Source organism: Palaemon carinicauda, chromosome 32, assembly GCF_036898095.1.
Source record: "Palaemon carinicauda isolate YSFRI2023 chromosome 32, ASM3689809v2, whole genome shotgun sequence".
In the NCBI taxonomy this organism is placed as follows: Eukaryota; Metazoa; Arthropoda; class Malacostraca; order Decapoda; family Palaemonidae; genus Palaemon; species Palaemon carinicauda.
The window spans coordinates 81,896,211-81,910,638 of NC_090756.1; the positions used below are offsets into that span (position 1 = coordinate 81,896,211).

At 40.4% G+C, this 14,428-nt stretch overlaps 2 protein-coding genes across 2 annotated transcripts in view; one reads left to right on the forward strand and one right to left on the reverse strand.

Moving 5' to 3' along the window:
• Positions 1-7,161, forward strand: part of LOC137625423 (leishmanolysin-like peptidase) — a 57,386-nt gene extending 50,225 nt beyond the window's left edge. Inside the window, exon 17 of the mRNA XM_068356332.1 lies at positions 1,697-7,161. Within this exon, the coding sequence (XP_068212433.1) occupies positions 1,697-1,864 (168 nt within the window). The 3' untranslated portion in view covers positions 1,865-7,161. The remainder of the gene's footprint in view (positions 1-1,696) is intronic.
• The window catches only part of LOC137625415 (leishmanolysin-like peptidase), a 362,803-nt gene that overhangs the window by 134,770 nt on the left and 213,605 nt on the right, over positions 1-14,428 (reverse strand). The window lies entirely within an intron of this gene.

The following is a 14,428-nucleotide window of genomic DNA, read 5'->3' on the forward strand; positions in this document are numbered from 1 at the left end:
GCCTATCATGATCCTTCATATAATTTCAAGTCAGATCTCATAGATTTATATTAAGTAAAAAAATAAAGTAAGTTAAAAGTACCAAAATTTGGCCTTTTCTAAATTAGTTGTACCAGTTGTACTTTATACCACCCAATGTACCAAATTTGATACACAAGAACCAATAATGCAACCATGTAATCCCAGGTGCCCAATCCTCTTGAACTAAGCAGGCAAGTCCGTAGCATGTGTGAGCATTTTTCACAGGATAGGAGCACCGCTCCACTCCAGTGGGACAAACTGTACGGCCAGTCCTCTGCGTGTATGGCCTGCTTTATCCTCCGAAAGAACTTCAACCTTTCAATGGGATGTCATAAAGGTTCTCAGATGCATTAAGGGACCTCCGTACTAGATTCTTTAATCAGATTCTAAAGACTAGTCCTGCTTTCCTTGGTCTCGCCACGAGAAGAGCGAGTTGCTCGGCATTTCTTATGCGGTTGATCATACTGAGGGTTGGAAGGAAATCTTTTTCATTTATTCCTCTTCATTCCAAATTCGAGATCTTCTCCATCTCCTCTCTTAAAGATGACTAATGATCAAGATGACCTGCTTCTTTGTCCTGAGAGGGCATTGCTACCTCAAGAAAACTCAGCATTTCAGACCCAATCACTAGAAGCTGTTTTTAAGCTTTGGGAGGTCAAAGCTACAAGATTACTATTTCCTTCTGACTTCTTGAAACTATCAGATACGCCCATTTTCCAAATGACGTGAAAGGTGGTCGACCCTTGAGGAGGAGGGCACACAAAGTCAGTAGTATTGACTTAATCTCAGCCTTCACGAAGAATCTGTTCATAGCGCTGATCATAAATGCCGGAGTCTGAAATGCCAGACATCTTTCACTGCCCCACTACTTCTGGGAATATACCTACAAGTCCCTGAATACATATTCCTCGAGACGGGTGATAGCCACTCAACAGGTGGTGTAGCAAACCCAGCTCACTAACAGGACTAGTAGGATCTCATCTGGGATAACGGTTGTGACATAAATCTAGAGTGACTGCAGCAGTCATAGTGTTATGCTGCTGGACAAGGCACTAAGAGGTAAGCTATTTGCCAGAGAGGCTTTTCTTTACAAATATGAATTGTATTTGAGGTATTTTTCCCAACCTCTTAGGCGGATGATGGACTTCTTGTCTACACATTCATCAATCATACAGTATAATACTTATATTTAGGCAGCATATCCTTTTGGATATAGATTCTTCATCAACTTACCATTTATGGTTATGGTCTACCCTAAATCCTTTTGAATTTTGTGCAAAGATAATTAGGGTCTTACCTGCCACTTGGCAACCAAGTATGTTCCAGCTTTGCTGACGTCATACTCCTATTAAAGATCTCGGGTTTGTATGGTTAGGAAAAATACAAATTACCTTAAAATTCGTAATACTGCTTGTAAAGTAAACTAAAGTGAAGATAACAGTCAAGTTTACAGCCGTTATGACAAGAGCAAACTTATACAACTAAAATTACCATTAATGATTTTAGCGTACAATAATCACTTACAGGTTATCTAATTCCTGTAATTACAGTATATTTTAGTTTATAAAACAAAACATTTGGACCAGCTATTTGAAACTTGAAAAGGTCAATCTATTTTTAAGAATATACTGTACTATCTAGGGTATTATGTTTCATGAAATAATGGATTTTCTAGGAGGAGATGATCTGCAAAAAAGGAACAGAGCCTCCTGTATCAGCCGAGTATTATAGAGATCAGCTGGTGTGCGATGGCTGTAACCTTCAGGTCCTTCAGTCTGTCGTTGTTTTGTCACTGTTGTGGCAACTCCTTCAGACGTTTCAATTTTACCCCGGAAGACTTTGACCCACGAGAAAATAGCGTTTTTTAAATCAATCTTAGTTATAGGGATACAACTTTATTTTCACAAATGTTCATATTGTAAGAGACAGCTGTGGCAACTTCTATTTCGTTTACTTTCCCAGATTCGTGCTGCAGTATAGATAGAGCCTACTTAGTCATTCCATATGTTAGTAAGAGGGATTTTTACTCTAGTAAAAGACCAAGCTTCAAGTCACAGTGCAGATTTTCATTGAAGATTTTTAAAATGTTTCCTGTGAAATAAGTACAGTATACGGACTGTATCTAAATTTTCTCTCCTTGGGATTGAGTCTCATGTAACTTTTAATTTGGCTGTACAAGTCCTCTTTAAATACGTCATGTAATAAGCTTGGTTATTTACAATGTTTACCTTGTTTTTTTTTATGTAGGATAGGATTTAGTTTGAATTTTGTACACAGATTAATTTATATTTTAAAGTTTTCAAACTTAGATAAATTTTTAAAGGACAGTCATGATTTACCTAATGTTGCATTTTTAATGCCAGCGGTTACGTAGTGTCAGTACAGTAGTTCTAGTAGACTTTGTGTATAGTTTCCAATGCACGAATATCCACAAACGTTGTCACAGTTCTTTACTTATTTCCATTCTTTCCATGTACTTGTCATTGCACTGCACAGTATTTTGAAGTGTATTCCCATCCCACAAGTTACATATACCTTTATCATTCCATCCACATGAAAAGTGATCATGGTAGTGCTCCGTAGATCATCATCATCATCATCATCATCATTTCCATAGTATTAGGTAAGATATTTTATACCGTAAGAACTAAGTGGGACTCAACGATGTGCTGATGTATTGGGTAATAAAGACGACTGAAAAATAAGAACGCAAGCAGTGTTTACAACACTGCACAGACACCTTCCAATCCATAGCAGAAACTCTCCGGATAAAATTTATCGTGTTCTGCCTACTACAACCGCAAAATTATTACCGTATCTGTGTGGTTTCAGAACCTGGAGCACAGATGATGTTGGTGCCTGACAGTTTGTGTTTGTGCTACAAGCAGAGCTATTAATTGACCTGTGATAATCATCTCATGAGGATTTAAAAAGGGCCACTAAGCACTGCACATTAACAATTTAGTAGTTAACAACAAGTTTATTTGATTTGAACTGATTGCTACTCTAAAAATATAAGTTAACAAGTAATATATTAAAGGCAAATACCTGTGATAACTAATGATTTGTCCTTTAACCATTTTTTGAGCAATGTACACATAACTACAGTTGATTATTGTAAACAATGTTAACCTTGAAACCTTGAGTATACTCATATTTTACACCATAAAGTGTACATTCAGGGCTTGGATTCTTGTTACTTAACATGGCATTTTACTTAGTGTAAGAAGTCATCCAAATTTTTTTCTGTCTTTTTGATAATTAGATCTTGGTTTCCAGAAATTCATTTAGTTTTTTAAAATGTTGAACTGATTTGGAGAGAGCGATTAAATATCTGATCACGTTCAACTTGTGGGAGACAGAAATGTTAAGTGCAAGCCATTCAACATAGTGGGAAGTATCCAAGCCCTTTCATTTCCATTTATTGGCAGTAATAAAAAAACAGCACAATTCAATCTTTGTAAAAAAAAAAACAATCAGCAAGCTTCAGCCTGGAGATAAATACTGGATCATTAAAGAATTTAGATTAGCTTGAATAAAATACAGGTACTGTGCATATAAACAGTAAGTTCTCTCAATACTTTTTGCTAGCCATAGCTTAAAAGGCATCATTTTTTTTATTTGAATATTACTTTGGCAATTTTCCAAACATTTTGATCACATCTGAAGCTTGTCTTGAAACCTACATTCCAAAATGTAGGAATATGCAAAGGAATGTTGAAGAAGAGATATTTCAGTGTTGTGCTGACAATCAAGTATTTTAGAATTGTACTCAAAACCACATTTCATTTTCATGGTAAGTTATCTTATGTAAAGTTTAATCATTCGTTAAACTTTTTTTGTCTGTGTAATTTACTGTAAAAAAAGGCCTTGTAGATTTGATATATTGTATGTAATGATTTGGGTGTTACTTCCTTATAGACTAATTTGTTCCTTTTGTAAATGCCTATATCGTAGATGTCTGTGATATTTTTCTTTACATCACTATATTTGAGATCAGGAGTATTTTATATTGTGCTTAACAGACCTTTAGCAGTCTTTAGTGTATCCTTACTGTGGACATCTTGCCTAAACAGTGTAAATTGATATGGATTATCAACTTTTACATGAAAAACTAGAGAGGATGTGCCATAATGTGGTATGATAAGTGGCTTCCTTGAAGTGTTTTATTATTAAATGGTACTGTAAATGGAGCGATGTTGATATTCTTAATTGCAAATTGTAAGCAATTTTTTTTCACCATAAATTCATTGCTTTCTTATAATCTAATTGTTGGATGCAATGGCCAGACATATCACCCACCAGCAGAATAAGAACCAGCTCATATGGCATAGATAGGTCAGTACATGCACACGTGGTCTCCAGCAGTCTATGGTAGGGTAGTTAACTGAATTATCTGATGTTAGATTGAGGAGTCGGGAGATATTTTTCTTTGACGTTCTACAGTATATGGGGATACAAGGTCCCTACAGAGGCTAGTCGGGGCACCTTTCAAATTTGATGATTCTTTCCAGTTAATGCTCAGTCGAAGTTAAATCTTTGCTTGATTTTATTTGATGATCTTTCTGAATATACTTTCTTCTTGTTCCAAAATTGTTTCAGCATAGATGCTTCTGCTTATATTCTGTGAGACTGTTGTCATGATAGATCTTTATGGTTTGTTCCTGCCTTAATCTGGCAGTTTTCTCTTTAATGTACCATAGTATCATTTGCATCATCTCTTTCAAGATGTTCTTTATGCCTCTAATAAGGTTAACATCTGCATCTCAGGATGGCTTTCTGAGGTGGTTTGTTTTCTTGTAAATTATGAAAACCTGCTTGTGAGCTATTTGGGTTTTTTGCCTTTCATAACATTACGTCATATGAATAGTCTTCACCTTTGTAATCACAAGGTTTCATCAATTTGTAAACTGAAGTCTTTTCTTTTGACTTGATTCTATCCTCCTCTAGGAGCAGCAAGAATAATCATTGCCCCAGGTTTAGATAAGGTTCCTGGTTTCTCTTGAAGCTTATGATTGCTTTTCTTATCTTTGCACCACGAGATCCATCATATTTTCTGAGCTATATTTGTTGCTCTACACACCTGACTTAAAATGTTATTCATGCCATTCAAAAATACAGTAATGTGGTTGTGAAAAAGCAAATGTAATGTTTTAACAAAACAAATGCTTATATTTTTTCAATACAATTCCATTACATTATTACAAGGAGTTCCCCTCTCCTGGTCCTATGTTCTGGCACAGCTGGATTAAACTACACATATTTAACATTCTATTCTCATACCGGATACTGTTGGGGACTTGATTGCGCATGAGTAAGCTGAACTGCTGTGGTTTCATCCACTTCTTCTGGTGTTGGATTGTGTATCTTGGAATCATGTGTGGCATGATTACGTTATGTAAAAGTAAAGGTTTTGTGTTGAGAAACTGTTTATATAAACATATGATATAAATATAAGCAAATGTACTTTTCAACCATAAAATCCAACATAACTGCTGTACTGATATTATCATTGCTGAATTGTAGCGCTGTAGAATCTTCTCAGTTAATATGAACAAAACCAAATTAAGGAAGAATCTCCTCTTGTGCATCAGAAAGATGCAAGACTTGTAATGAACTGTCCTCCTCCATACCTTGTGTTCTCTTCTCTGGTTTAAACCATGATTTTTTTTTTCCTGGTGAAATGTCTATTTTTTGTTTACAAATTGAAGGTGGAATCGTTTGTGTTGCTTCAAGATTTATCCATAAGAACCTTTGTGTTTAAATTCATTTTCAATTTATTGGTTTCATTACCTGAAAAGAAAAAAATACTGGGTGTTCCTAGAGGTATTTCCAAGTGTGTGACAATAAATGGGTCAGAAATAGACATGTTACTCAAATACATAAAAAAAACTCCAAAAGATGATGCAAATGAAGTGAAAAAATGATTAAGAATTACAGTTTAAAAACTGAAAAAAAAAATTATGTGGAAGTGATATTAAAAGCAATTTATATAAATTTAATCCCATTTTGAAAGACACCTAAACAATTTGACGTTTAACATGTCCACTTTTCATTGTAATTACTTCTAGTCACCTTATATGTTTTAGGCAAAGGATACTTATTCCTTAACATCTTGTTTGTTGTAAATAACTGATTCCAGAATTTTGTTACATATGCTGAACTGGAAATATTTAACTAATGTACAAAAACTTAAGTGTTGCTCAAAGAGATTCCCATGAGTAAGAATTAGGTTTTTATGGTAGTGAATGGTTCCCACACTAAATTGAACTTATTTTAACAAAATAACGGTTTTGATTTAGTGAATGGAGCTCTCACAAAAAAAAAAAAAAAAAAAAAAAAACGTCCACTGAGGGATGATAATGGTGATGTCCATATTGTGGAGTAGAGGATAAATAAGGAACACCTGAAAATGAAAATTGTTATGAAAAAAAAAACTGAAAAGAATGAATATGATTGAGGGAAAGAACATGTTTTGCAAAACCAATAATAATTTTATATATGTTTGTTAGAATCGGTTGTCTGGTTGAATTACTATTTTACAGGGCCGCAACACTTAAAATATTAAATTTCATTACATCATATCAGAACATTGTCATTTTTAAAGAACTGTCTTGAATTGTTAATTCACAAATTTTCACGTATGCTTCGATGTAAACATATATTTGATGAGTTATAATGCGTCACCAATATAGCCTTCAGTTTATATACTGGATAACATTAAAAGACACATTACTGGAATGATAATCCATGACATTAGCAAATGGTTCTGGGAAATACAGTTGTCAATAATTTGGCATACTTTGGCTTGGATGGTTGTCTCAGTCATCAGGGTAATAAATAAAATAAAATAATAATAATAAATAAATAAGAGATGTGGGGAGATTGTGATAAATCATACCTCAACTGATACAAAGTAGAAACATAAACTGTTGATTTGTTAATGAAGTTGCCATCACATTGCTAGACTTATTCCAGATGAGTGTGCTGCATCATCTAAAGTGATTGAAAAGACAAAAACAGAGTTGTGTAATTTGTAAATATTTTGTATTTATGTCTTTGTATATATTTTGTAATTACAGTACCATACTGTGTTTATGCTACGTAAAGGTTGTATATAAGATTAAATTTTTTCTATGACATTTTTCTTTTTGTGGCCTTGAAATATTGAGGAGTTGTTAAATGTCAAGATCCTTCAAATAGTAATATCTGTACATAACAAAAGGATCAATAGGACAACATGCCTAAAGATAAAAACCTAATTAAATAAAGGGGATGTTATGCTGGGAGAAAAAGTATTCTAAAACCTGAAGTAAATGGGATGAATCTTTAACACTGATGATTATTAATTAATGAATAGTGTTTTGAGGTCATTAACAGGAGGGACCCTCTAAACAGAGCAATGGATACTCTTGGCTTTGTTTTATTTAAGGTATTCTAAATACATTGTAAGATGTAATATGTTATTTTTATTAATAAAATAAATTTTTGAATATACTTACCCGATAATCATGTAGCTGTCAACTCCGTTGCCCGACAGAATTCTATGGAGGGATACGCCAGCTATCACAATACTAGAAGGGGGTGTATTTACCAGCGCCACCTGTGGCCAGGTACTCAAGTACTTCTTGTTGACACCTCCTCAATTATTCCTCGGTCCACTGGTTCTCTATGGGGAGGAAGGGAGGGTCGATTAAATCATGATTATCGGGTAAGTATATTCAAAAATTTATTTTATTAATAAAAATAACATTTTTCAATATTAAACTTACCCGATAATCATGTAGCTGATTCACACCCAGGGGGGTGGGTGAAAAACCAGTGTACAAGACTAAAGGATAGCTAAGTATCCCGTATTTCATATAATCAGTTATCCACAATAACAATGAAATAATAAGTACCTGGTAAGGAAGTCGACTTGAACCGTTACTCTGTCTTTAATAAGATCGTCTTCCTTACTGAGCGCAGCGTTCCTCTTGGGAGGCTGAATCAACTCAAAGGTGCTAAAGTATACAGGGCTGCAACCCATACTAAAGGACCTCATCACAACCTTTAACCTCGGCGCTTCTCAAGAAAGAATTGACCACCCGCCAAATCAACAAGGATGTGGAAGGCTTCTTAGCCGACCGTACCACCCATAAAAAGTATTCAAGAGAAAGGTTAAAAAGTTATGGGATTATGGGAATGTAGTGGCTGAGCCCTCGCCTACTACTGCATTCGTTGCTACGAATGGTCCCAGGGTGTAGCAGTACTCGTAAAGAGACTGGACATCTTTGAGATAGAATGATGCGAACACTGACTTGCTTCTCCAATAGGTTGCATCCATAACACTCTGCAGAGAACGGTTCTGTTTGAAGGCCACTGAAGTAGCCACAGCTCTCACTTCATGTGTCCTTACCTTCAGCAAAGCAAGGTCTTCTTCCTTCAGATGAGAATTTGCTTCTCTAATCAGAAGCCTGATGTAGTAAGAAACTGAGTTCTTAGACATTGGTAGAGAAGGCTTCTTGATAGCACACCATAAGGCTTCTGATTGTCCTCGTAATGGTTTTGACCTTCTTAGATAGTACTTAAGAGCTCTAACTGGGCAAAGTACTCTCTCCAGTTCGTTCCCCACCATGTTGGACAGGCTTGGGATCTCGAACGACTTAGGCCAAGGACGGGAAGGAAGCTCGTTTTTAGCCAAAAAACCGAGCTGCAAGGAACATGTAGCCGTTTCAGATGTGAAACCTATGTTCCTGCTGAAGGCGTGGATCTCACTTACTCTTTTACCTGTTGCTAAGCACACGAGGAAAAGAGTTTTTAATGTGAGGTCCCTAAAAGAGGCTGATTGAAGCGGTTCAAATCCTGATGACATTAGGAACCTTAAGACCACGTCTAGAATCCAGCCTGGAGTGGACAACCGACGTTCCTTTGAGGTCTCAAAAGACCTAAGGAGGTCCTGTAGATCTTTGTTGGAGGAAAGATCCAAGCCTCTGTGGCGGAAAACCGCTGCCAACATACTTCTGTAACCCTTGATCGTAGGAGCTGATAGGGATCTTACGTTCCTTAGATGTAACAGGAAGTCAGCAATCTGGGTTACAGTGGTACTGGTTGAGGAAACTGCATTGGCCTTGCACCAGCTTCGGAAGACTTCCCATTTAGACTGATAGATTCTGAGAGTGGATGTCGTCCTTGCTCTGGCAATCGCTCTGGCTGCCTCCTTCGAAAAGCCTCTAGCTCTTGAGTGTCTTTCGATAGTCTGAAGGCAGTCAGACGAAGAGCGTGGAGGTTTGGGTGTACCTTCTTTACGTGAGGTTGACGCAGAAGGTCCACTCTTAGAGGAAGAGTCCTGGGAACGTCGACCAGCCATTGCAGTACCTCGGTGAACCATTCTCTCGCGGGCCAGAGGGGAGCAACCAACGTCAGCCGTGTCCCTTTGTGAGAGGCGAACTTCTGAAGTACCCTGTTGACAATCTTGAACGGCGGGAATGCATACAGGTCGAGATGGGACCAATCCAGCAGAAAGGCATCCACGCGAACTGCTGCTGGGTCTGGAATCGGAGAACAATACCAGAGGAGCCTCTTGGTCATCGAGGTAGCGAATAGATCTATGGTTGGCTGACCCCACAGGGCCCAAAGTCTGCTGCAAACATTCTTGTGAAGGGTCCACTCTGTGGGGAAGACCTGACCCTTCCGGCTGAGGCGATCTGCCATGACATTCATATCGCCCTGAATGAGCCTCGTTACCAGCGTGAGCTTTCGATCTTTTGACCAAATGAGGAGGTCCCTTGCGATCTCGAACAACTTCCTCGAATGAGTCCCTCCCTGCTTGGAGATGTAAGCCAAGGCTGTGGTGTTGTCGGAGTTCACCTCCACCACCTTGTTTAGCTGGAGGGACTTGAAGTTTATCAAGGCCAGATGAACTGCCAACAACTCCTTGCAATAGATGTGAAGTGTCCTTTGCTCCTGATCCATGTTCCCGAGCATTCCTGTCCGTCCAGTGTCGCACCCCAGCCCGTGTCCGATGCGTCCGAGAAGAGACGGTGGTCGGGGGTCTGAACAGCCAATGGTAGACCTTCCTTGAGAAGAATGCTGTTCTTCCACCACGTTAGAGTAGACCTCATCTCTTCGGAAACAGGAACTGAGACTGTCTCTAGCGTCATGTCCTTTATCCAGTGAGCAGCTAGATGATACTGAAGGGGGCGGAGGTGGAGTCTCCCTAACTCGATGAACAGGGCCAGCGATGAAAGTGTCCCTGTTAGACTCATCCACTGCCTGACTAAGCATCGGTTCCTTCTCAGCATGCTCTGGATGCATTCTAGGGCTTGGAAGATCCTTGGGGCCGACGGACAAGTCCGAAAAGCTCGACTCTGAAGATCCATACCCAAGGAGACAATGGTCTGGGATGGAACGAGCTGAGACTCCTCAAAATTGACCAGGAGGCCCAGTTCCTTGGTCAGATCCATAGTCCATTTGAAAATCTCCAGACAGCGACGACTTGTGGGAGCTCTTAAAAGCCAGTCGTCTGACGGAGCCGGACACAAGATCATGATACTGCTGCACAGTCTGTAAACTGTCAATCATGGGCAAGCGAGGAAGTACAGTGACAACCCGAATCTGTCTAGACTGTCTGGGTCGTACAGACAACTCCTTAACGGGTTGCTGAGGTTGCCGCACTGCGTCACAACAAGTCACTTCTGTTGGTTGTTGAACGTCTTCCCCGTGACACATTGACTCCGTAAACAAAAAATCCTCTAACAAGGACTAAGCTTGGACTGCATGTCATGCAACACAGCTCAAGGTCTATGGGAGCAGGTGTGGTAACAGACGGGATTAGCGACTGAAGTGGAACCATTACCTTCCCTGTAAGCATGTTATGCTTAAATAAAAGTCCATAAGAGGTTATGCAGCTAAAGGCTCCCTCCAAAAGACAGAGTCCTCAAGGGAATATCAGAAGGAGGGAGAAAAGAACTTTCACATCTACAGGGACCTTATCCTAGAAAAGCTAAGTTCTCTGAGTGAGGGTTCACTGGTGCAAAAGCAGCAGACTAGAAGGCAACGTTATGAAACTGCTTGACAGTCTAGTGAGTTGGCAACAACCCAAGATATGTTGAGAAGCATGCGGTAAGGTATGCAGAGCATGATGTATGCAGAGTATGCTGTATGCAGAGCATGCTGTATGTAGAGCATCTGGATGCAGAGCATGTTGTATGCAGAGCATGCTGAATGCAGAGCATGCTGTATGCTGAGCATGTAGTAAGCAGAGCCTGCTGTAAGCAGAGCCTGCTGTAAGGAAAGCAGAGCGTGTGCATGGCGTTTAACATTTCTCAGAAATTCCATGACCAGTGCTAGAGTGCTTTATGCATGCTTGCATGGGGTTTAAACCATGGTATGAAAATGGAGGTAAGGTATGCTGAACAGCAGAGTCAGAACGAGCTGGAACAACAATAGTTGTGGTTTCCTCTTCAAGACTCCGTTGAGGGAACACCTGAGGCTCAGTCTGCAAAGGCTGAATAAAAGACAAGCAGAAGGAAGGCGCATGGGTGGAGGAGGCTGACTCCTAGCATGAGTGGTTGAACCCAAGGGTTGCGCTTGCTGAGCGGTTGGCGGAAGCGGAGTAGCAAGTTCCAGTTCCTGTGGTGTGAGCGGAGCGCGATGAGGAAGAGGCTGCGCAGAACAAGGTAAATGTCTCGCAAGCTGAGGCTCCTGAGGCGCAAGGCTAAGGTGTTGTGGTGCTTGCCTTGTGGAGGGTTGAGCTCGCTGCAGCGAGAGCTGAGGAGACTGACTCATGGACGGGAGAGGTTGTTGTACCTCAACCGAGTGTTGCATCACTGGTGGAGCAGCAAGTGGAGGTGGAGGAAGAGAGGTATAATCCTCCTGATCCCATTGTAAAGGTTGCCTTAAGGAAGGCGGAGGCTGAACACCACAGGGAACAGCAAACTCAGCACGTGGCTCAACATCGTACGCCTGGCAGGTGGTACTGCGATCAGGCGGAGCGAGCGTAGGCGGAGGGAGTGTAGGCGGAGGCGGAGGAGTAACACTCTCAGCCCGACACTCACGCATTAAGTCCGAAAGCTATGCTTGCATGGACTGTAGTAGAGTCCACAACATCGTACGCCTGGCAGGTGGTACTGCGATCAGGCGGAGCGAGTGTAGGTGGAGGGAGTGTAGGCGGAGGCGGAGGAGCAACACTCTCAGCCCGACACTCACGCATCAAGTCCGAAAGCTGTGCTTGCATGGACTGTAGTAGAGTCCACAACATCGTACGCCTGGCAGATGGTACTGCGATCAGGCGGAGCGAGTGTAGGTGGAGGGAGTGTAGGCGGAGGCGGAGGAGCAACACTCTCAGCCCGACACTCACGCATCAAGTCCGAAAGCTGTGCTTGCATGGACTGTAGTAGAGTTCACAACATCGTACGCCTGGCAGGTGGTACTGCGATCAGGCGGAGCGATCATAGGCGGGGGGGAGTGTAGGCGGAGGCGGAGGCGCAACACTCTCAGCCCGACACTCACGCATCAAGACCGAAAGTTGTGACTGTATGGATTGCAGTAGAGTCAACTTGGGGTTGGCAGACACTAAGGTCTGCTGAGGTAAAGCCTTAACAGCAGAGATCTGTTGCGGCAGAACCTTACTCCTCTTAGGCGGAGTGTAATCAACTGATGACTGAGGAGAGTCAGAGCTAACCCAATGACTGCATTCGGGTTGTGAACTTTAACTTCGTACGTCTGGCATAGGTCTGGACTTAACGTTTAAGAGGTCTTGAGACCTGAGACCAGCGTTACTCTGCCTTAATTTTCTCCCCTAATCTCTTCTGCAGACGAGCAAAATAAGGGCTCAATCGTCTGCGGGTGGGAGTGACGGTCTCGGTAAGACACGCCCACAACCACCGAGGATACTTCTGTGCGCCGATCAAGGCCTGCTGAACCCTTATGCCCTTCGACATTGCTTCTCCCCTGGGCTTGGGAGCTTGCAAGAGGTCCCGGACTGGGAGAACGACTGGCGCGCACAAAAGTACCCTCACGCACTAATCACTTATCACTTTGATTTCTGTTTGCACTTATTTCACTGAACTCGAAACTTTAAGTGGTTTGTACCTGAAACACGCAATTCTATCCTTTCTCAAAGTTAGTAATTGCGAAAACAGAATTACAATGTAACAGAAAAATCTAATGAAAGATAATTCAGTGGCTGGAAAGAGACTAAACACTAGATCACTCTAGAAACGTTTAGTTTCTTCCCCTAAAGAGACTAGGGAGAAGAGCAAAAACGATAACGACGTTACTCGTACGCCTGGCAGGCTTGAATGAAACGTTTATCCTCTTTCTCCCTCCGTCTCTATCTCTCTCTCTCTCTCTCTCTCTAGACTTAGAACCTGAGAGAAGAGCCCAATCATATATATCGTTAAAACATATTATTGTTAAAGGAAAAAACTGAAAAGTTCCTTTATTAGGATCAAAACCATTAAGTTAAGAAAGAATGAACAAAACGCTAGAAACGGTTACTCTTACTGCAACGTGAAACCGTGAACATTCTTTCTCTATCGTAACGATAGAGTGCAAGTTGAACGTTCTGAACGTCAACAACTGCAGAGACAAAACAAAACGTTAGTTCAACTTTGAAACAGTACGAGACTATCAAAGAAATTCTTTCAAAAACATTAAAATAGCATAATATGTTAACAGGTAAAACCGAAATGACGGGCTCAAAGTTTATTAACTTCGGTAAAAGACCGCCTACTATTAGGAAGGTCGAATATAAACAAATATAAAAATTAATTTTAATGAGTTTATAATAAAAGGAAGTTAATCGAAGAGGCCTATAAGAGGCGGAGAGATATAAAATAAATCTATAACTTTTGTTAAGCAAAATTAAGAAAGAGAGTCTATACTCTCTTAGACACCAACACTTCCGTCTAAGGGAAGGGTCGGCCATTGAAAGGTGAACGAGAGTTCATACTCTCTCGTCACCATAATTAATCAAATTAATTCCAAAAGCTAACTAAGCTAATATAGAAGTTTCCAGTAAAGCGACAGCCGAAATCAAAGAGAAATACTTCACCAAAGTCGTGAAAATACTCCAATAACATAAGCGTATCCCAGAACGTCTTGCCGGAAGCACGACAGAGGAATAATTGAGGAGGTGTCAACAAGAAGTACTTGAGTACCTGGCCACAGGTGGCGCTGGTAAATACACCCCCTTCTAGTATTGTGATAGCTGGCGTATCCCTCCATAGAATTCTGTCGGGCAACGGAGTTGACAGCTACATGATTATCGGGTAAGTTTAATATTGAAAATTGTGAAACATAAATGCAATAGTTGTACTCCTAGTCCCTTAAGAAGGAAGGTACCCATAGTGGTGTTGAGCAAGGCATACATGACTGCTAGTAACACAATGCATTGTAATAATCGTTAGTAGGAGTTCGTAGG